Source organism: Akebia trifoliata, chromosome 3 (assembly GCF_017979445.1).
Source record: "Akebia trifoliata isolate Shusen 1 chromosome 3, ASM1797944v1, whole genome shotgun sequence".
NCBI lineage: Eukaryota > Viridiplantae > Streptophyta > Magnoliopsida > Ranunculales > Lardizabalaceae > Akebia > Akebia trifoliata.
In genome coordinates this window covers 59,107,702-59,132,092 of record NC_141377.1, presented here as the reverse complement: position 1 = coordinate 59,132,092, position 24,391 = coordinate 59,107,702, and the positions used below count along the sequence as shown (strand labels likewise).

General features: G+C 33.3%; 1 protein-coding gene and 1 long non-coding RNA gene across 4 annotated transcripts; both read left to right on the top strand.

The window, feature by feature from the left end:
• Nucleotides 1–771: 771 nt before the first annotated feature.
• On the top strand, nucleotides 772–8,800 carry LOC147408436 (uncharacterized). 3 transcript variants are annotated; one of them, XR_015177095.1, is made up of 4 exons: nucleotides 893–1,342; nucleotides 5,058–5,516; nucleotides 5,928–6,038; nucleotides 7,217–8,800. It is a non-coding gene; the product is annotated as an uncharacterized LOC147408436 (long non-coding RNA). The 3 variants fall into 3 exon arrangements; XR_015177096.1 differs by lacking the exon at nucleotides 5,928–6,038 and having other exon boundaries at nucleotides 902–1,342; nucleotides 7,217–8,799; XR_015177094.1 differs by lacking the exons at nucleotides 5,928–6,038; nucleotides 7,217–8,800 and having other exon boundaries at nucleotides 772–1,342; nucleotides 5,058–5,719.
• Nucleotides 8,801–9,262: 462 nt separating this feature from the next.
• On the top strand, nucleotides 9,263–17,151 carry LOC147408435 (RING/U-box superfamily protein). The gene is made up of 6 exons (XM_086437458.1): nucleotides 9,263–10,822; nucleotides 15,305–15,439; nucleotides 15,529–15,571; nucleotides 16,406–16,474; nucleotides 16,617–16,731; nucleotides 16,816–17,151. The coding sequence occupies exons 1-6, from the start codon at nucleotides 10,425–10,427 to the stop codon at nucleotides 16,953–16,955; spliced, it is 900 nt and encodes a 299-aa protein (XP_086293584.1). The 5' UTR covers nucleotides 9,263–10,424; the 3' UTR covers nucleotides 16,956–17,151.
• Nucleotides 17,152–24,391: the final 7,240 nt, after the last annotated feature.

Here is a 24,391-nt window from a genome sequence, read left to right as displayed (position 1 = left end):
GAAAATGGTCTCCTAAGACCAGTTAGAAAGAAAAAGTTTACCAAATGTCTTGTTTAACCTTATGATGTATTTAGAAATAAATCTTTCCATGTGGGTCATTTAAATGTATGTATGGTAACACTTCCGAAGTCTGAACTCTAATTTCTATTTCCTGAAATTTGTAATATAAAATTTGGTTCTAGAAAAGTTGTTTGTTTGTTTGTCATTTTTAAAAGTTTCCGATTACAAACATAATTTTAAAACATAATGGTTATTTTGATAATATTACCTTTTTATAATTCTAATATATTATTAACCGAAAAACATAACATGTTATGCAAAATGAAACCATCCACACATTAAATTTCGATTTCTAACAAATCAAATATCTCAAAAACATAATATGTTATGATACTTACACAATTTCATCATCCATAGAATAGAAAATCTTGAGCTATTCCTATAAAAGGCACTAGCAGGTTATGGTTTTAAAAATTATCCAAGACCAAGATGACTATCTTAATAATTTCAATCGTTTTTTCTTGAAACACCAAAATCAGCAAAACCTAAATCTCATACACCAAAATTTTTTAGAGAATTTTAAATTATATATATGAAATATATGATGTTAGAAGAAAAAAAGATGTCCATTAATAAATGAAAATGATAGATCAAAGACAGAAAGAGATTTTACTGTGTTAATTTCGAAATGAAAAATATAAGATTTTCGAATACGAAACGAGATAAAGGGAAGAGACCTTGATAGCACTATTGTATAAGAAAACAAGGTAGAAGAGAAAGGAAAGATAGAAAAATTAAAATTAAGGATTTTAAAATTTATATAAATAAATGATAAGTGATAGAAATCAGTGTTTTGGGAAATGTATTTTAAAATTCAGAAGTTTCATCCGGTATCTCCCCACCACTAAATCAAAATTTCTAAACTTTAGTTCTTAATTTTAAAATCTGAATTGAAATAAATGGCAATAGAACTTCAAAAGTCTGAATTTTAAAGATGACCACCTCCATTCAGACTTAAGAATAAGAAGTGGTACCAAATACACATCGAGTAATTTTCGTTTCTTTAACTTTCATTGTCTGCCATGGCGTTGAGTGTGAGCTTTAAGAACTACCAATGTGTCCCTTCTCTGCAACAATTCTGCACAGGATGACCTTTACGAATCTTTTATAGTCTGCGCTAACGACGACGAGATAAAGATCATCGACTCATCGAATACCTCGATTAATGCTCATCACTTCTCTGATTCTCAATCCTGACGTTAAAATCCTCTTCTCCGCCACCCACAGCAGACAAATTAGGGTTTGGGATGTCTCCTCTTCAAAATTCTTGCGTTCTTGGAAGGTACACAAAACAAACCCTAATAAAATTAGGTTAGATTGTAAAATTATTGTTTTTCTTGTTGGGGTTTTTGATTAGGGGCACGAGGGGGTTGTGACAAGTATCATGTTTCATTCTAATCAAAATCACTTATTGGTAAGTTCTAGTCCAAATTTCAATTAAAGCAAAGGGCTTTTTCTCTGTGTTCTTGCTGATTGTGTTTCATTGTAATTGTTATTGTATTTATTATTGATCTAGTAACAATTTATTTCCTTTGAATTTGTGATTAATGTTAAGATGTCAAATCAGGCTAGACTTTGAGTCAACCAACCCATTGAGTTTTCCAGGACTAGTTAGTCTAGAATTTGAAATTTGAAGATACCAATTGAAAAACCAGGCATATTTCATTAACTATGTAAATCTTGAACAAATGGGTTTAAAGAGTTATGTATTTGTGTTAGGTATTCTGTTTTAATGTATTTCTAGGCTCTAGCATCCAAAACTTGTGGGATTGTTTCATAATTCAAACAATTTTTTATTTTTATTTTTGGGCTACAAACAAGTGACATCTAGTTAAATCATTTATGTTGAACCCATCTTTGATTGTATTTTTGGGACCTTCGGGAGTTAACTTACTATGGTGGTGTACCCAGCATGGTTGCTGACATGGTGTCCTCATGCAAGGGGGGGGGGGGGGGGGGTGGCTGAGATGGTGAAACCTGTCATTACGTTGGGTCTCACCAATTTGACCACTTGTGCGAAAAAGTGACCTGATCATATGATTGTATTTTATTTTACCATCTAAAAGAAATCTCTGATTACTAAGAAAATTCTGGAATTCTCATATAAATTATTTGTTGGTATTTTCCTCTGCTACGGTAGAAGGAAGTGTTTCTAGAAGCTCAAGAACTGGAAAATGTTGTATCAGATGCTGATTATACTTCAGCAATACAAATTGCATTTGAACTTCTCGGGCCCCATAAGCTTTTTTTGATTTATTTTCAGAACTTTGCTGGTCAGCATAATGTTGTCCTGTTCTTTTATTCACCATCTTATTACATTTAACTTAGCGTAGTCTTTTTGCAAGAAGAATCACGCTGAGATGATCAGGTAGAGAAAGCGCTCTGTGTTGAAGAACTATCATTCAATGGGACCTACCTTAGAGATCCATTTTAGACTTATTCAAATGATTGATAGTTACAGAACATGGGAAAAGAGTAAAATGATTGAGAGTTACAGAACTTGGGAAAACAGTAGGAGTCCAGAAAAAAGGGTCCAAGAAAAATGTCTATTGTAAAGGAGGGTTAAAATTCTGGCATAGATTTCCTAAGCAACTCCCATTAGATTATCGTTTCCCAAACCTTTTGCGTTTGTTTGGGTTTCCCTAAATTATTTGAAGTGTCCTTATTTCGTCATCGTTTCATTCATAGAAGTCCTCACGATTCTTTTCATGGCAAATGATCTTGTGGAATATGATTCCTTTTGGGGTATGTTGGGCTATATGGAGAGAAATGAAAATCAGTTCTTTGAAGGGAAAGAGAGCTCAATCTATGAATTTGTCATTAGTGCTATGGTGTATCTTTTATTTTGGAGTAAAACTTTCAAGGAATTTAGAAGTGATTTTTTTGAGGATTTCTTGTTTAGATGGGATTGGTATGTTCTGAAAATTCTTGGGGTCTGTTTTTGCCCAGGGCTTGTTCCTTTATAATTTGTTTTCTCTATATTCGGCTATGACTTGTATCTTAGGTTGGTCAATCGCCCACCTCTTCTTTTCATAGGAATAAATCATCTACTTATAAAAAATAAAAATAAAAAATTGGCCTTCATTATCGGAATCTTCAAATGCATCTCTCATGACGCCCATCTACTGTTACATTTTTTGTTAGTGCACCATATATGATGCTCGTTGTATCATGTGTAGTATTCTTTTGTTACAATATAGAAACTGTTATAATGGGTTCTTCCAAATGTTATTTTCATATAACATATTTTGAAAATAACAGCCACAAAAGACTTAAACTTATAAATTTAAATGCCATTCAGTTTCAATTCCATTTTCCCTTGTTGCAATGTAGTTAATGCTTCTCCTAGCCAAGACCTGTAATGTCTAGGTCAGGTGTTGCATGCAACTTAGTATATATATTTTTTTGCTTTGGCGGGCCGCACGTGCCATCCCACCTGGCATGTGCAGCATGCAACTTAGTATATAGTATGTATCAACACTCAAGGAAATAATTCTTATAGATCATTTTCAACCAATTTGTTTCATTCAATGGCAGAAACCAATATCTTTCTTTCTTTCATTTGTATTAACTGTAAGTATAATTAACCCCTGTTTTTTTTTTTTTTCCTTTATAAAAGTTACACTTGAGTATAAATAGCTCCGACAAATTATTTTCAACCAATTTCTCTTATTTATGCATGTTTTGAACCCTTATCTCATTTTTCTTTATATAGGAAAAAGTTCCCCCTTATCTGATTGATAAAGAACCCTTAAACAAATTTCTCTCTTATACTTTATTAGGAACTATATCTGTGAAATACAAACGATCCTCGATCATTTTTTTCATCCTTTTTCCCCTCTATTTCTTTTCTTCTTGTGTATCCTCTTCCCCTGTCATTTTACAGCTATGTACGTCATTACTTTTTTCCTTCAATCAATTTTTGTCTATTATTCTTATAGTGTAATTCTTATGAAATAAATAACTTGTCGCTGAGGCTTCACCAAGGTGTCACTCAACTCTCTTGACTACATTGCTTTGTTGTTTTGAAATACATATTACAAAGTTATGTGACATTAACAATAGGTTTCATCGTTGTATTGCAATACCATTATAATGGATCCTCCTAAACCTTGTGTCTGAATTTTTTTGAAATGGGTTTCAGCTTTGAACAAAGAGAAAAAAAAAACCAAGTGACTTTCATAAATTTTAGTAAATGCTCGTACTTAAATGACATTCCTTGGTTTGCTCAAACCATCGAAGGATGAATCTTTGCCGCTGTACAGTGACTAAGAAGCAAATGGGTCATTGGTGCAAATGAGTCCGCTGTCCTGGGATGAAAGAGGAATTCTTAAAGTCGAAGAATCTTGACTTTGAGTCAACTCATTGTAAAGCAAGGCCTACTTAATTAACTTTGTAAACCTTGAGTAGTTGTATAAAAAATAAATAAACAAAGAAACTAACAAATTTAAAGAAAATAATAAAATTGAATGTGCCACATTAAAACCTCAAAAGTTCACTATTCATTAAAAAATATTTCAAGATATGACTCATGAAATAACATACGATCTTGACCTTGTAAGTACAACATCAAACGGTTGGTATTAGATACTTATCTCGAGGATAACTCTCAACCATTGGATTTTGTTTTTTGCACGATCGAAATCACGTGTTATTTCCCGAGTCATGTATCTAAATAAAACATGACTTTCATGCCTCACCATTACTACTTTCACCCTGAGAGATACCACTACCAGACTCTTGGTTGCTTTGGGAGCTTCCCCTAACATTTCTCTTACCCTTTTTGCCATGCTTCTTTGGCCTTTGTTTACTATGGTCCACATAATAGGTGGTTTTCATATGAACACCAGGATCCCTGGAGCTGAAGCTTCCATTAAGCATGATTGAGTTATTGATGGCTTGAAAATTGCTATTTGTATACACATTCAATACTTCATTATCATTTGACATTCCATGAGTATTATTAGATGTCTTATCCAACTTCTCTTGCTCTCCAGTGTCGCTGTCTTCAATCGCGATGATTCTTAAACCACAATCCTCCTCATACTCATCATTTTGCGTCGTAGTAGACTCGTTCTCGATATCAACATCTGTAAGGCTTAGCATTGAAGCCATGTCCATGAGGTCACGGTCGAGATTGATCAGTTGGCTATCTTCTTCGGTGGTGGAGTGGCCTTGCTGCTTGAGATTGATTGGTTCTGGAACCATGGCTTAAATGGGCAGAGGTTCTTAGAGGATTGTGTGCAAGATGGTTGATACCTGAAGTCGTGTACTATGGTGTTGAATTTATGAGGGCCATGAAATGTTACTGTTGCAAGAGAAGAGGGAAATGGAATACCTTGGATGCCAAACAAAGAATAAGATACTGAATTCTGTGCACATGGAAAGGAATAAAGATTGCTGCTGGATGGGTTTGCCTAATCTGCCCTTTAAAGGTCTCAAAAGAGTGTGATGAGGTGACAAAAAAAAGTCTAAATTTGAATGTAGTGTCCATGGCTTATCATCACCATGTCTAACGAAAACTATAGATTACACACCCTTACCTCTGAACCATTCATGTACATAGGAACAAGACTGCATGCATTAGCAAAAAATAGCTTTTGACAAAATTGAATTTTAAGGACAAGATTTGTTTAGTTAACCCAGATTTTTGAGATAAGGCCTTGATAATAACAATGATGGCTCTATGGGTACAACAACGATGTCGAAGAACATAAAATTTTCCCAAGGACGTAACCTTTTTTTGGATGCATGCAATGAACTTAATCATCGTTTGTGTAATTCATAATTATATTATGAAAAAAAAAACATATTTGTGCGAATGCTTAAGTTGACACGTTTCCGTCTGACCATTTCTTTAATGATAGAGAGACAATATGGAGGATAATGTCCACAGAAACAGAGTTGGGTAGATAAAGTGGAGGTGACATTTCCATCCTCTTTGCTGTATATAAGATGACTATATTTTTCCAGTGATGGTAAGCTCTATTTTCTTTAATAATGGATAGAAGATATTGTCCTTAGAATTAGAGTTAGATGGATAAAGTGAATTGACATTTGCATAACCTTCTCTCTAATATAAGACAATGTTAAGACCAACTATGTCTTGCAGAGTTAACTGCCATGCAGTTAATAAACAATAGTGCATTGATAGAGCGTAGAGAGGTATGATTCTAAAGATGGATCACATCGATTAAAAACTAGAAATGAATATTGAAAAAAAAAAAAATGTAATTTTCTAATATGTGATAAACTAAAAGTAAGTCCATCATTTAGTCATTTGCAATTAATGCTAATTATAACCCCAATTAGATGGAATGTACAAGTTGAAGTTTGTAGAGAACAAAAAGATTGTGTATTAAGGTTCTAAGAGTGGATATAAACATAATAACAAAAAAACCCGTCTTGCATCTATGATGATTAAAACAATTAAAAAATGCTACTTTTTCATTTGTGAAAAAAAAAACGTCCTTTTATTCCCATTTTTTCCAAAAATTTTCACAATACAAAAAATTAAACAATTTCTTGTTTTTTCAATGTGGATTTGATATATAATAGGATTTAATGACTCATAAATATATAAATATGAGATTTGATGATAATAACTTGATTTTATGAATTTTCATTATACATATATGGGGTCAAGATCCATGTATACATATATGTACTCATATATCTACAATGTGTTTTGTCCTATGTGGGCTAAAAGTTTTGGATTGAGCTGATTTTTGTGAGGATGATATCTACGATGAGGAGATCATCCTTAGTAAAAATCAGTTAATTCTAAAATTTGTAACCCCACATTTATGAGTTGAAGAATTGTGGAGCGTCCATTTTTTGTAAGTCACTTTTGATGAGGTTAAAAGTTTCAGATTGAGCTGATTTCAATGAGGATGAGATTGAGTTGATTTTCGGTGAGGATGATCTCATCCTCACTAAAAATCAGCTCAATCCGAAACTTTTAACCCACATAAGAAAACACGTTGTAGATATATGTGTACACGGATATATATATATATATTCATTATTATTATTTTTCCCTCATTTTCAATGTTTTTCCGAAGTTTCCGTTTTAAACCTATACTCGGACTTTGTGACTATGGATATGAATACTCAATAATGAACTAATTTTTTTGTTTGTTTTGTTTTTGTGAAGGCAAGCAAAAGGGGTGGCTAGTGGTCAAGACGAAGGAGAGTCAAGTACAAGGAGGTTAACTGAACCTAGGTTGTGGTTTGCTAAGTTGGTACCCTTCCACTCAATAATTAACATAAAACATAGTTTAAACCAAATTGATACAGTGACTAAACATTCCAAAATCCATCCAGCTCGCCCAAAATTACATAATTTGGGTTAAGTTGAAGTCAAACCGATTTTAAAAGTTCAAGCTCGAGTTGAGTTGAGCTCAGGTTGAGGATTCTGCAACTTAGGTTAGGCCTGGGTTTACTCTCCAGCCCGCCCAAAGTTGCCACGCTAGTTTTTTAACTTGTAGAGAATAGAGATTAATAATCTCCAATATGGCTATACTTATACCAGCTCTAAACTCTTATCACCCACCTTGGTTGATTTGCGGATTTAAAACAATTAAATTCATGCATTTTTAGAAATCATTTCGAGTCATCCTACATTGTTTTCAATAAAAAAAATATAGGGTCCAATCCCTATCCTAATTTTTCAAAAATGGTTAAACCTTTTCACTTTTAACTTGCTTTAGTTATTATTTTTTTTTTTTACTTTTTTTTTTTTTTAGAAGATCATACATCTTTTTTGGATAAAATATATCATAAATAAAATACACGTAGTGAGTTAGGCTAGGCCAGCCCAAATTATCGACTGGCCGTAGCCTGACCCAGATTTAACGCAACACTAGCTCTAAGGCGTCTGTTTCAAGTTGAGAACCAAACTAAACAATGGCTTTGGCCTTGGCTTGGTTCGGAATAAGTTAGGACTTAGGACATAGATTAATAGTTTTATTTATTTATTTATATTTATATAGATAAATTAATGACTTTATTTAGTATAAATTGGTGACCTATTATATGATTTTATTATTATCATTTATTTATTTCTAGGCAAGTTTATAGGATATGGGCATTTGACTTTCTTTTCTTTGATTCAGATAAGATCAATGATTTGTTTTATGGATAGATTAGTGATGAATTATACTAAATTTTATTTTATTATTTATTATTTATTTACTTTATATTTTCATGGTTGGCTAAGTTGAGTCAAAGTTTTGGAGGAACTTAAGAAACCTTTATATTTTTCAAATTGTCCCATGTATTTTTTTCTTTCTTTTAAACTAATAAAAAAGTAACTTAAATAACTAAAAAAATCTTTAATTTTTCTAAAATCAATAATCTTCAACTTCACAAAAATGACGACAACGAGGATAGTGATGAGATGACGATAGATGATGGTTGTGATGATGAGAGCATGATGGTCATCCCCACATCTATGTAACAAAATACAACTATGGGTCCATTCTAACTAATGTTTTGTGGCGGTATAAATTTCTCATTGATCTAGCTATAATAAAGTGGGATCTATAGTTCATACTACCCCACTTTATTATATTTTCTCTTCATCGCTCTTCAATTTTATTATTTTTTCTATTTTCTCCTAATTTCAATAATTTTTATTAAATTTTACTATCTTTCCTCTTTTAACACAAAGAGGAGGTGGCAAAACTCTACTATATATATAGGGTCCCGTTCCCCACCCTAAGCTTTACCCTACACTTTAACAAACGTGTTTTGTCTTACATGGGTTAGAAGTTTTGGAATGGGTTGATTTTTAGTGAGGATGATCTCTATGGTGAGGAGATCATCCTCACCAAAAATTAGCTCATTCCAAAACTTCTAACCCCATCAAAAATGATTTACAAAAAATGAACAGTCCACGATTTTTCAACTTGTAAACATAGGGCTAAAAATTTCGGAATGGGCTGATTTTTGGTGAGGATGATCTTCTAATCATAGAGATCATCCTCACCAAAAATCAGCCCATTTCAAAACTTCTAACCCATGTAGGACAAAACACGTTTGTTAAAGTGTAGGGTAAAGCTTAGATTATTGAACATTTCCCATATATATATATATATCTAAAATATAATACTCAATCCCACTTTTTTTTATTTTATTTCCCCACATAAAAAGTGGATATTTGAGATTTAATCTTAATGACAATTTTTAATTTTATTATCCTACTCTTTTTTCAAGAATATTTTGTCAATTTTATTTTCTTGTCTTTTTTTATCTTATTTTTTTTAATAATACCTTTCTAAGTTTATTCATTTTTCTTTTCTCCCCCTCAACCTCAAATATATGATTCTGACCTACTACCTGCCAAGCTCAAGGCACATATTAACAATTAGAAAAAGGAAATATTCTAAAAAAACGCAAGGTGAATGTCATCATCATTTTAAAAAGGGTGGGTTTTACCAAAATTTTGAAGCGGAATTGCCGCTAAAAAGCCGGATTCCTCAAGATTACCAGTTTTGTAAGAATAATGATCTACTGACGCCACCCCCTTAAACCCACGCCCACCCCTAACGTGGCATGTGCTAATAATACTATATATTATTTTCCTCCAGATACTCAACGTCATATATTAATGGAGATGTGTACACGTGTATCCCGATGAGAAATCTATGGTTCTAGAATGTGCCACGTCATGGAGAGTAAGTCATATGGGGCGTCTGAAAATCACAACGCTTTTAGTAATGTATCACAGGCTCCCCAGCTACGTCTCATACACAATCACATTAATAGCGGTCAGGTTCCAATTCGCTATCTTCTGTAAATACAAAATTTTGATGTCCTTAGAATCCTAGGAACACTAATCTCAACCTCTCTTACTTAAAAGACTAAAAAAAAAAAAAAAAAAAAGAGTGATACTTGGCATTTTCTAAAGACGTATTTATATCACACTTTGAAAAAAGATAGTGTATCCAATGTTTTCTCCTCAGATAAGAAGATTGAGCAGTTTAGAAATGAGATAAGGACAGTAAGAAGTAGGAAACGTATTATAATTAATTATAATTATAATTAATTAGTAAACGTTTCCTCTCTCTGTCTCTGTTTCTTTCTTTCTTTCTTTCTCCCTCTTTATGTCTGGTTTTTTTTTTTTTTTTAATCTTTCTTTCTCATCTTTTTGGTAGAATATGCTCGTAGAATGAAGAAATTAAGTGTTTGGTGTTGTTGATCGGATCGCAATTTGCAAATCAAGACTTAATTTGGGTTTCGATGATTTGCTAATCTTGTCTATTCTAGGGTTTGGAGTTCGTTCTTCGTTGTGGAGTTAGGGTTTACTAGATTCAAGTACTAATAGTAATTGTAGTTGTAGTTCTGCAAATTATAGTTCAATGCAGAACGATGGGTCCGATGTTGCAGTTGGGGAACACCGCATCGATTTCTCGAACCTTGAAGAACAAGGTTCGATTGAGAATTTGGAGAAGGAAGGAGGAGGAGAAGGGCGTAGATCATTGGGGGAACGTGTTGAAGAAGATGATCCAAAGGTTGTCACCATTGTGACCTCTAATGGTGAGTTGGCTAGTCTGGTTCCTGCCACTACAGAACCTAAGGTGAATGCGATGGCCTCTAATGAGGGTTCCTGTGCTTCTGATCCGGTTTTAGTGATTGATGAACCAAAGATGAATTTTTCGAAGACTTTGGGCACCAACAAGGATGAAATTCTTAGTTCAGGGACTACTACTAAAAATGATTCTTTATCAAGAAGTGAAAGTTCTCATGAACAATGCAGGTATTTGCAGTTCCATCCACTAATTCTATTTCTGATTATACTTTAAAAAAACTAATTAGATCAATTGAGTTTTATTTATTTATTATTATTTAAATAATAATAATAATAAGTTTGACTGGTTTCAATTCCCCATAACATTGTAAAAGCTCACTGTGAGTAAATTGAAAATTTTGAAGGATCTGATATAATTCGCCCAAATCTTCTTTCATTGCGGACCCATTTTTTCTTTATATTATTATGTTGAAAATTTGATGGATTTGTTATTGTGAACTTGAAGCAATTGGTCCAATTCATTTTTTCTCTATATTATTATGTTGAAAATTTGATAGATTTTTTATTGTGAACTGGAAGAAATTGGTACAAGTCTTCTTTCACTTCAGACCTTTTTTTTTTATCTCTATATTACTATGCTTAAGCTTTCTTGTTTACTTGCATTGTATTGGCACTACATTTTGGTATTTTGAATCACTATTAGCAATGTTTGCATTATTGCAGTCTCAAATATTTGTTTGTCCATGGGCACTGTTATACTTAATGTTTTGGGTTCAGTTTCGATTTTGGTTTCAGTTGCTTCCAATCCTTGTGCCCTGAATTTGATGGTCCTTGTGCATGAATTCATCAGTTGTAGTTTTTGTAATTATTTGTAGTTTTGGTCATTCAGAATTGCCTATGCTCGTGAATTGGTCATCTAGACTCTCTGATAAGCATGTTCATGGTTGTTATTTGTTACAATTGGTGGCATGTCCAAATTCTAGCTTCGTTGATGGTTATAAAGTAGTTATATTTTCTGTGTCTTGTGATCCATTTGATCTTTGTGTAGTCAAAGCTGCGACTAGTATACTGCAAGGTTGTATAATATGATATCATGATGCTAATTATTATGTGTACCACAAACCTACATAGTTGTAAACCAAGAACGCGAGGGGATGCTCTTCTCTACTTGCTTGAGTACTGTTAACATTTCTGTTGCTTCTAGTGGTTCATGTTACTGTATTGTTGATGGACCTTACCTTTAGTTTTGTTGTATGTATGTTGGTTATTGGTTTTATGATTTCTTTATCGAATAATACCTTTTTTATGTGACACTATTTCTTGTTGTAAAAATGATCACCTTGACTAAAATTATTGATTTCTAAAATACATTACAAGAATGTTTGATCAATCTTAGAATTTTCATCATGCATAAGGTCAAATCCAGATTTAATTGATGGCTAGTGTTCAACACCTATATGTAATTTTATGATTTGTTCTTGAAAATTTAAATTGGTGTAGTGAGGCTTTACTTGGGCATTGCCCATGCAAACATTTCAACTAGCCTAGCCGAGGCCCCTTGTGCTAAAATAAGGTCAAGGAAGACATTTTGAAAAAAGTGGTTAGCTCTTGCTAAAGCGCTAGACTCAAAAGATTTCACATAGGCTAGACATATAAAGGCTTTGCTGTTTCAAGGGAGATTGGTATTTGAAACATGAATTTCTTGTTTCTTGAAAAACACTAACTTTTCCCAAAAAAAAAAATTTGAGTTTGCTTGGTTTCGACCATTGAGCATACACATTTCTTTTAAATTTGAAAGACTTCCAAGTCTATTACACTATAAAACTCTATCAATCCATTTGTCTAATTTGACACATCTTTGGTAACACACCTTCCAATTTAATAGATAAATAGTTCTAACTATTTTCATTTCTTCAACTTTTATGAAATTGGTAAGAGAAAAATTTTCAATGAAATTTTACATCTCCCAACAAAAATTTTGGTATTTGGTTCTCGAGGATGAAAATGTGTAGGAACTGAATGACATTTTTTTTTTTTCTGGAAGTAAAGACCTCACTTAAAAAATCAATTGCATAAATAAAGCACCGCCCATGTTTCTCCTAGGTGTCACATTGCCCCATGGACCCCTATCTCATAGGCATTACCTAATGCTAAGTTTCCGGTCTATGTGGGAGCACGCATGAGTTGTCAGAGTTGGTTTTAAAGCCACACTATTGTAAATTTTACTTTTTGTCATTTGGTGAATTTTTTTCAGGGGTAAGAGTATGTTGTCAAAATTATTCACCACGTTTTATGTATTTAGTAAGCTACTCAGTTTAATAGTTCAGAATGGACTTTCTGAGGCTGCTATTGGAAAGTTGGCCCACTTATTTTGTCTAGAAATTTGTGACACTGGCCCTTGAAAGCTTCAATTATGCTAGTAAGTTAAAACTGGTTGTGGTCAAGTTCTACAAGGTTTCCATTCTTAGATTGGAACTGATGACAACCTTTTATGAATTTAGCCAATGTATAGACACATCACTTTCAAGCTTTTTCTTGATGTAGACACTTGTTGACATACTCTTATACAAAATCTAACATGTAAGGTTGTGTCACCCTTATATATTTTAATGACTTGTAATTTTGTATAGTTTACTTTTGAAAGAATGTTGGTGCAATCCATCTGCCATGTACTAATTTTTGTAATTTGGTGAACACAATAGTGTTTTTGACATTAGAAATTAACGTCTATTAAGTTATATGTATGGAAATGTTTTTTTTTTTCCTCTCTTATTATTAATAACTTATTTTATACCATTCACAGACTTTTCCAACATACCAAGCTGAGACCTTCATTTAGTTCTTCCATGTTTCAAAGATTTCACTCCTCATTTTTTATATAAAAGATCTGCATTATAATATATGTGTTTGTATGTGTCGGAGTTTTGGGCTCCTCAAAGGCATCGTGCCAGATAACTCATGCCTATATTGGACAACGACATGCATGTCTGTGTCGTCCTTGTTGCATAGCATTTAATGCTACTAGGGATCATACTCATGGCATATTCCTTCGATGATTTCAGCAGCTGGTCTTTTGTTGATTGGAGAACTCAAACCTCAGAGTCCAAAGGATTATCTTGTTAGGGGAATTAGTGTAAGATATTCACTTCTGTTCACAAGTCACAGCAAGTCTTGGACGCTCTCCAAGGTGGTTCAGCTGAACTTGGTGATCATTTGTGGGCTATTAATTTATCATGAATTTTAGATAGATTCAAGGTTGTACTCCCTTTCTAATTACCGCTCTTGAGCATTCTGCAAAATTGATATATCCATGACCAATAGGTCATAGGGTCACTGATTACCGCTCTTGTAAGCCCTATGTGACACTCATGTACATTAGAAAGTCACATCAGGCCAGCCTTTCCATAGTTCAAATGGAATAAAGGCACCAAACCTGAACCCCCTTGTTTTTAAGACGGCTCAATGTGCACACACTACTCTTCAAGAAGCTCATTGGGGTTAAGGGAAACTTCTTATTGTACTGATTTTCTTACAAAAATGTTGAAATCTATGTAACAATGGCATGAACACGTGCATCAGTGTGATACGCTTATGGCTAGTCTGAAATTGCTTCTAGAAGGCCAAAAAACAGGCATGTCTGTACATAGGTATCTTAGTATAATATAATATCTATATTTAAATTTGAAGGTTTTTCGGAAAAAAATAGTAGGGTAAGAAATGAAGTAAAAGAAAACATCCATATACCAAAAGTCTGTCTAATAACTAAATTAATATTAGTAGATGTATAAGTTGGAAGACTATCAAATAACTATAGATGTAGTTAACAACTTAATATGGTGGAAAACTCTAACTCTCTTTTAGGAATTATTTTCTGTACATATTTTAATGTAAGTGGAAAGATTGAGTAGTATACAATTAGAAATGAATGCATTTGAGGAAATGTTGGAGTAGCTCCAGTGGGCAATAACTCAGAGAAAAATGATTGAGATAGTTTGGGCACATTCAGCGAAGGCCGATTGGAACCCCAGTTAGAAGGAATATGCAAGTTGAAAGTTATAAAAGAGAGTGGAAGACCCAAAAGGACATGGATTTAGATAGTGAAAGCCGATATGTACACACTATTATAATTGATATTGGGTAGATATTTTTGGCCTTGGAGATCATCTAGGAGGGACTTGCAAATTGGTGGTCTGATCCTTCTGCATGTACACACACAATAAGACAAGCACCACTTTCAATAACAAAAGACATTTATTGGACACAACTGAATGGTTGAACAGGATTCATTCAGCTGACCCCAAGTCCACTTGGATGAGAAGCTGGTGTAAAAATTTGCCTCCTAAAGTCAGTTATCAGCTTATCCAAGTTAAAATGAATTTCAATTTTCCAAATAAGGACCGTTGGTGGTGCTGCTTTGTTTGTAAGGGGGTTCAAAAATCATAAATAGCTGTCTTGCATTGACCCGATTACACTTTTAAAGCATTTAATTCCCCCCATGGGTTTCTCTCGTCATATTGCATCCTCCATTCTTTAGGTTTGTAATGCTTTTGGAAGGTTGTCGTTTACGACTATTAAAGAATTGCAAAAAGATATGCACAGAGTATATTTCGATTTTCTCACAGGGATAAATTATAGTATTTTGTTATTTTCTCCGATTTTTATTTCTAGTTGCATAGGATATAACTACTTATTGTTTTTTATTTAAAACAGAATTTGTCAGCAGCAAATGGAGGAAAATCTGATAGATCTTGGATGCAAATGTCGAGGTGGGCTTGCAAAAGCTCACCGTTCATGTATCGACACTTGGTTTCGTACTAGAGGTTCAAATAAATGCGAGATATGCCAGTAAGTCATTCAGTACATTAATTGTTCAAAATATCAATTTATCCCAGCTTTGAATTGTGTGATGATATGCTCCGGAATTTTAAATGCAGGCAGATAGCTACAAACGTGCCACCTCCAGAGTCCCAGCCAAGTGTAGGTACCTTTATTTAGTAGGACCAAAGTTTTAAAAATTGAATATGATCTTTCTCCTAAAGCTGAATTCTATCCATAAGCATTGCTGCTAGGAATGGATTGCAATATGGTACATGGAATTTAAATTCTCATTGTGGCACCTCTGTTTAGTCAACACAACACTGCTAGGAGTATTAGATTTGTGCTGAACTATATGACAAGGACACAGCATTTCAGGATTTTTTGTTTGTTTTCAAGACACTAACCATCCTAGCACATAAGAATGGTGCCGCAATTTATGTTAGTGATCTCCTAGGTCTGAAAGACGGTTGATGCAATCCATCTTCCATATACAAATCATTTAAGTTATTAAATACAATGATGGTTTGCTATTAGAAATCTACTTTCATTAAGTTATATTGTTTATAAATGTTTTCTTTACTTTTCAATGATTCCTTTATTGTTATTTAAAAATAACTTTTGTCATGTAGGTCCTGAATATGGCTCAGCCATCTTTCACTGTACCTTATGTTGGAAATATTTATAGAAGTGCCAGAAAAATATTGTTATTTGAGAAAAGTATTAATAGATGTTCCAGCATTCATTTAGGTACATAACCATGTTTGTGTACCTAAGGTCCAACCACCAAGACACATACTATAATCAACCGACACTATTACTCTTAACATATGAGCTATATTTGTCTCAACCTAGTAATTTAGGAATGAAAATCCAGTGCAATATGAAATGGAACTTAGACTAAATACCCATTGTTGATGGTATATTCATAGGAACTCTTTGTAGGCATCTGACTTTTGATTTGCTCTATATATATATTACATTTGATTATTGCAGAGAAATTATTGGGTTTGGAGGATTGACTCAACCTTCCGAGGACCGGGCATTACACCAGAACCTGAAAGGGTATGTAGGTCACTATGTCCAAGTGATAATTGATCATATTATGACTATCATGCTCATGTCACATCCATCAATTAAATTTCTGCTACGAAGATTTCAGTTCTCTTTACGACATTGGTTGAATCTTCTAGTGTTGCTATGACAGGGTTGTTATAGTCCACTTTGGGTGGCATTCTCAATCCTTATTGGTGGGCTCCTGTTGGATGTGCTGATATCCATAACCCTTGGTGTGTCTGCGCTGCCTGTTAACATTATAATTGGTATGATCTCTTCATCTACAAAAATTCTGTGCTTCTTGTCAAACTGAATGTTCAATTAATGATATGGAAGGATCTCCTGTGCAGGTGTTCTTGTTGTGCTAGGTGTCGGTACTGCACTTCGGCTTGCACTTGAATGTTGCCATGAAATGAGTTTAAGGAGAGCTGCTCAAAGGGTGGAGACAAACATTAGTATCGCCCCTCTAGGGTACCATCCTGCTTTATAGCTAAATTTGTAAATAAAAATTAAACAAATCATGGAAAGTTTTATTTTTTCTTTTTTATATATCTTTCTCATTGTCCTGAATTTACAACACCCCACAATTTTCTTGATGAATATAATTGATATGGGGGTGAACATTTTATCAAATATAAATTTAATTGGCATCATCTTATCAATGGGAATTTAACAGGTTGGCTCCATTTCAAGGGCATTTTTACATTTACTGTATTTCTTGAACCATGATGATCTAAACTTTACCTAGGTTAATTTTTGATTTCTAACCTTTTAGTGGCCCAAACGCTGATACCAGTGGGTCTATAAGTGTGCTGTGATGGCAAAATGTCTTTATGCAACGGACTTTAAAATTTGACTTCACAATACAAAATGAAAACAAAAAATCTATGCTATTAATATGGTTTTCCAAGATTTTCCGTCTTTTCTTCTCCATTTAAACCTAATCTAACATTAGAGAGGGGCCCACACAAGCGGTGGAGCACGTGGTTTATTTCGAATGCAAAGCGAAGAGTCTTACCAGGGTTTGACATGTCTTGAATCTTCATGAAAGAGGGGTGCCTTTGGGAATGCAGATTCAGGTGGTGCATGGCTGTCATTAGCTTGTGCTCTAAGGTGTTGGGTTAAAACCTGCAACTCATGTTTGGTTGCCACTGTTGAGTTAGGACCTGAATAGACTGTTGGTGATAAGTCGGCGGAATGTGAGGATGATGTCACGTCATCATGTTCTTTATGCTTCTGGGAGATACATGTGCTACAATGGCCGAGCAAAGGGTTGTGCCAAAAATTTTCCTCAGTTCGGATTGCAGGTTGCAACTCTCCTGCATGAAGCTGGAATTGTTTTTAATCTTTGAACAGCCTTACTGTGGTGATTTTAACAATTTCTTTTTGTAAATAATTTGTGCAAATTATTATTTATTTCATGAAATATTTCACTAAGCAGTTGATTTTACTAAAAATAACTAATATATATAAATCAAGATTTGATGAATGGCAAACTTTTATTAGAATGTTTTTTTTTTTTTTTGAAAAAATATTTATTGTAATTATAAATTACTTATAGAAAGTATTAGTAAATTACTCTTAATAATAATCTTTACTTTATTAATAAGAAAATTGCACATAATATTCATTGATTAATAAAAATGAATAATGATTAGATAAGTATTTATATCATCATATTTTGATCTATTTTAAACATATTAATACTTTAATAAAAGGGCACACACAATCATGTGTTTTAATTTGTTAGATATATTATAAATTTATTCCTACATATTCAATTTTTTTTTTAAATATAAAATAATATATGAATTCATTACTTAATTGTTTCTTCACTTATGAAAATTCATATTAAGTTCTATGTAGTTAATGTGATGTTATTATTTTTATCTCCTTGTAGAGTACTTTTCATCGGTTTGGATTCAAACACTTGTGCTTGCAATTGCAATTTGTGTAGCAAAATAATGCTTATCTTGGTCTTCACGCACATTGAATTTTTTGATCAGTCACACTCAATAATATTAATTAATTTTATTTATATTATTCAATGAGGTGTTTAATGCTTATTTTATCATTTCCCACAGTCTTAATAAAAATGTTTAAGTTCAACGTTTTTTTTGCAGTATTACAAATGTTTTCTTTTATGTAAAAATTTCAATCTCAACCCTTGAATCTATGATCCATTGATCTCTTGGTAAGAAAAAGTTTCACACAAGCCATCCTTCTTGTAGTTAATATAGTATACATTCATATAGAATATCTTATCCATAAAGATTCGGACAGACCTGGTCCAACTGATATAGCCCCCAAACCCAAACCCAAACCCGATCCATGATGGACCGGACCAAATCGAATCAGGCAAATCCCGGCCCATTGACAGTACTCCTTAATTACAACTTACAAACAGTAAAGGAAAATCAAGGACATGGCACAAGACATGATTGGTGCTGAGAGGGTGACCTTTGTGAGTTGTAGGATAAAGGCGTGCATGTTGCCAAAATATTGTGGGACACATTATTTCTCAAACACAACCATGCACCACGGCTCCTTCCTTCATGAGCCCACATGAGAGAGAGAGAGAGAGAGAGAGAGAGAGAGAGAGAGAGAGAGACAGTGCATGGCATGTATGATTTTGGTATTAAGGTGACATGCCATGTGTCTTGTTCAAATTCTCGTTTGGCTACACTATTCATGAAGACTGGTTTCGAAATCTAGAATTAGAATCTAGTTTACCTGACTCTATCTAGTTGTGATATGAATTACCATATGCCCAACCACAAAAATATGACTTTAGTGCGAAAATGAGTAATGTTATTCTGCTTTAATTTAGCCGATTTCCATTGAGAAATGAGAATCGCTTTTTATAATCCATACCAATGCAATATTAGATTCTAAAGTTGAATTAATAGCAAGAATTGAAAATTAGAAATCAGATGCAAATGCTGATTAAGCAGTTGTGATATGAAGTACCACATTCCTAACCACAAAAATATGACTTTAGTGCTAAAAATGCTTTATGTTTTTTTCTGGCTTAATTTAACCAATTTCCATTTTGAATTGCTTTTGTAATCCATTCCAAATGAAATATTGGATTCTAAAAATTGAATTGAATGGAATTCTAGAATCAAAACCAAACGTTGCTTAGGTTTGATCATCTTGTCCCAGTCAAGGCTCATAGTCTCCCCATTATAGCATATGGCTAGACCTTAGCAATAGCATCACTGAAAAATTGATCAAATGGCATTCATTCATTTTATGGACTTTTATTGGTCAAATCTTTTCTTTCCCTCTCCCCATTTTTAACTTTCCGACAGTTGAAATTTTGGATGGTTGGTAATCTAAGTGGATTACTTTTTGTTTAGGTGGAATTCATTTAAATGGCTGGTCTTGTTACCCACTAAATGTGTGCCACGTGTGTGTCTTATATCAAATCTATAGGTAGAACTTATGATCAATAATTACTAAAATTATAGATTGATTGAGCATCAAAAGAAAAGCTAAAACTTATGGGTTTGCTTTTTCTAATAGATTAAGAAAATGTCTAGATACTTCCAACCGCCCATCTCATTTATGTCCCTTGGCGACCTTATTAGAATCTCCACAACATCTCAACCACATATTTTATTATTAAATCATCATTAAAAGATTAAATTCAGTCAACTTAAATCCTTTGTTCTCACTTTTTGTCTAAATGTTATTTATTTTTATTTATTTTTAAATGTTTCACATGAGAAAGTTTGGTGGCTGGTGACATTGTGTCACACTTTGATTTGGTGATTGAAGCCACTCTTAAGAAGAAGGGCTCTTTTTTGCCTTCAAGTAGACCATGCTGAGTCACCTCCATGTGTCCAACAACTCATTTGGTCCTCTTCTTTCTCTATCAGTAAAAACCCTATCCTTAGAAAAAGCAAAAAGTTAAGAGACTTGCTATTGGTGCATGAAAATGTCTTCCCATCTTACTATATCTTTCCTCAAATCACTTGTCTATTAAGTTTGAAGGACAATCCAAGGAAAGTGGGTTTCATGCCATGTGTTGTTAGGCAAAGATGTGATTGACTGAAAGAATATAAATTGAGGACAATCTAAGGTAACCAGTAGGGTGGACCCTACCCTAAAGTTGGTCTATTATACTATCACATTCTAGATAAATTTTCAATTCAAGAATTACCCGCCAATTTTGCTTTTCATATTGATGTATTGGAATCACGATTGAAGCAAAGGAGGATGAGATTCCATTGTTTTTGAGATAGAAATTCTCCAAATTAACAATTATTTTTACAAATTGTATGTGGACCTATTCGAAAGGTGTAGGAGATTCATCAAGGACTTTCGAGAATTGTAACTTTCAGAAAGCCACCTCTCTAACTAACAAGTTCAACATAATTCTGACACTGAGCTAAAATGGTTGAACATAATTTTATTAACGTGCTTTATAAAACTATAGTGAGCCAAGAAAGACATGTGGATCTTAGTTGGACATGAGTCACCATTGACAATTCCTATTTAAGATTACGTTCGACCAATCCAAGTTCACAGTCTTACCAAATACACATTAAAATGACTGTGATATCATGCAGACCGATCATGCCTGGATTGCTTACTCTAATCATGCCCAATTACCATTATTTTTTATGGGTTAACCGTGATGATTGATGTTGATATCTGTATTAGATGAGACGTTTTTCATTTACAGTACTCACAAACTCCTGTGTATTTGCCACATCAATCATACAAGGTTAGTTTTGTAACTAAGAAGGGCACTTTTATAAATTATGAATGCCATTCAATACACGTGGATACATGTGATAGGTGGATCTCAGAGTTTCCTTAGAAAATTAAATTGATAATTTTTTATGAATTATTACTCCAACTCATACTCCATCCCCCCCAACACTAAAAAAGCGTTCAAATGTTGTACTCTCTAGTTGAGGTATTTGAGGAATCCATCATAAAATATTATTTCTTAAAAAATACTTCCATTTTTAATATCCATTTTCATAAAACTAGGAGACATTAATAATTTATAACTTTGATTTAAGTGTTCGAAAGGGAAGAGAGCTTTGAGGAGTCCAGGTTCACTTTATATCTTTGGTACAAAGACTTCCTTCACATTGAAGCAGTTTACCAACTTCAAGGCCTATGGAAAAGCAGAACTAAAAAAAAATAAAAAAGATAACTTACTTAATGTATATAACCAAGGTTTAAAAATCTGTAGATAACGCCATTATAACACTAAGGTACTAACCTTATATTTTGTAACTATAATTTATTAGCCTCATTAAAATAAATCAATTCGGGATTTCAACAAAATCTGTGATGGATCAATAGTAGGCCACTAGGTATATTGAGGTCTTACTTAATGTGATTTTGTGAAATCTTGGACTAAATCACAATTTATCCATTGGTCACCGGATATAACAACTTATTAGGAAAATGCTGGAATGATACAAATCGAGACACAAGGGTGACAAAAATGATGTGGTGGCACGCACATAACCATAGATGCTTTTAATTGTATCTCACAAAAAAGCATTTATGATAATGTGCATGACACCATGAGTTTTTGTCACCCTCATGTCACCCCAGCACAACTCAATTTATTATGACTAGCAATGGTGTTGATTGCACCATAGTATGAAAAATAGTCAATGTACGAGATTCACTAGATCAGTCCCCATGTTGATGGGAGGTATTGTTGAGTCACAATCGAACATTTTCTCGTAGATATCAAGATACCATAAAAATGACTAAAGGAAAACTTTTTTTCTCTCTTTTTTTTTAAGGAAAGAGTGGTGATGTTGAAGTTGACATCGCACAGAACCATAGATGCTTTTCACTTGTATCTCGATGAAAAGCCCCAATGATTATATACACATCCACACCAGCAATCTGTGAAACGATGTCAATTTCAATGATACTTCAGCATTTTTCGTTTTGGAAACGCAGAAGATAAGGATAGTGAGAAATTTACTCGTTAACCCAAAATTGAAAAGTTTACCACGTGAGTGATGGCGGCCAAGCATTCTCTCTCCTCCATAAAAAGGATGAACTCTCACTCTCTCTCTCTCTCTCCCCCATAAAAAGGATGAACTCTCTCTCTCTCTCTCTCTCGTACATCTCGAAATGTGGCCTGGGTTTGGTCCCATGACAAAGGAATCTTTTTTTATTTTTTATTATCTGGAATCTATCGATCATAGTCACAAAATTCTCCTGAGTATGTTAAAAAATTGATTAAATTCTTTGGACGAGGGACAAGCGAATGAAATTCGTGAATCGGTGAATTAAGTGATATTTTAACAATTAATCGTTTAACAATACTTCCTACTTCTATTCCTCAGCCTAAAACTTTTAGGGAAACACTTTCCTTACACGATGTAAGGATTTTAAATCTTACCCAAATATCATTTTGCTCAAATGTACTATCACATTTTGCAATCCAACATCATAGCCCTCTAAATTTCATTGGAAAACTTGTATCCCAAAAAAATTATTAAAAAATATTTTCTTTTGACCTTGATTCAAGATTTGAAAATGGACAGCTATTAAATTTCCACCTAACGCTTAAATTTAAAACTAAAACTCAACGACAAAAATAAGGTTTTTTGGATTTTTTTTTTTTAAGTTCATAAATTTTTGTCCTCCATGACCCTGAAGCTTTGGATCATGTTTTTGGTTGCTACAAAGTGATCCCAAGGATCCTTAATAGGGGTAAAATCCTTATTAAGGATGGTGGGATTCGAATTTTTATCAGATTTTGGTAATGCGTGCAGACACAGGTTAAGATTCATCTAAAATATCTTGGAAATAAGCATTTGAGGGTGTTTTTGCTAGAAAAAACAATTTTAAATGTATTTTGGGAGGTAAAATAAATTTTGAAAGTGTATTTATTGCATGTTTACTTATGCTCTTAGGGCATAAGTTAATAAAACTCATTTTTATCTTCTTCAACCCAAAAATGATTGGTTTTGGGAAGAAATTCAAAAGAACATTTGTATAATTGAACTGAACTCCACAAAATTCTAAGGAAAACACAAGCATCCATCCCAAAAACCAATGGTTCAACGTTGATTCATCTAAGCTGTCCGTTTGATGCAGTGCTTCAGGTGTTGTTTGAGATTAGAAAAATCTTAATTTGAAACTTTTGGAAATTATTCAAAAGTTAAAACTTTGAAGGTTATTAATAGAAAACCAAAACTTCTGTTGAACAGTCCATTTATATCTTTAGTTTTACAAAAATAAGGGCAGTCATGTTACCACACCATTATGTATTGTTATAGGTAAACACCATAAGTGATTTTTATAATATGACGTAATTTTGTAATAAAATCACTAATTAAGTTACTAATCATTAATTTGACTTGAATTATTATTTGGACTACCCCTTGTTGAAGGGCGGACCTACCCTCAAAATCGCTCTGATTGTCTCACGACGATGAAAAGGCTCAAATCAATATTTCTGGCACAAATCTCAACTGATTTCTTAAGAAATCAGCCAAAACAATGATTTTCAAATATTGGATTTGAGAACTTTTAGATTAAAGACTTTGATGATGATTTGGGAATTATATAATATTGGTCAGGATCTGTAGACACATAAAACTACTCATAAGACAAAACACATTGTAGCTTTAAATGCAAATTAATAACCAAGAGACTAATTTGGTATATTGATCCACCAAAGAGTGTATTAAAAACTGATTTGAAAATTACAATTCAGGACGTTCAAAAATTCAAATTTATTATATTGCATAAGTTTTTGAAATATTTTGAAGATAAGGAATGTCAAGAGGCAAGTAAATGCAAGAAGTATATCATCATGTCATGTGGCATGTTAGGATGCTGGAGTTGGATGGTTAGTCAGCTCCCTGGGGTACATGATACAAATATATCCACCCAGGGATGGGACAAAGTCACAAAAACTCATGT

Coding starts and splice junctions, on each gene's coding strand:
- LOC147408435 (XM_086437458.1), top strand. CDS start 10,425: ATGCAGAACGATGGGTCCGATGTTGCAGTTGGGGAACACCGCATCGAT. Junction 10,823..15,304: donor AGTTCTCATGAACAATGCAG/GTATTTGCAGTT, acceptor TATTTAAAACAG/AATTTGTCAGCAGCAAATGG. Junction 15,572..16,405: donor CTCCAGAGTCCCAGCCAAGT/GTAGGTACCTTT, acceptor TGATTATTGCAG/AGAAATTATTGGGTTTGGAG.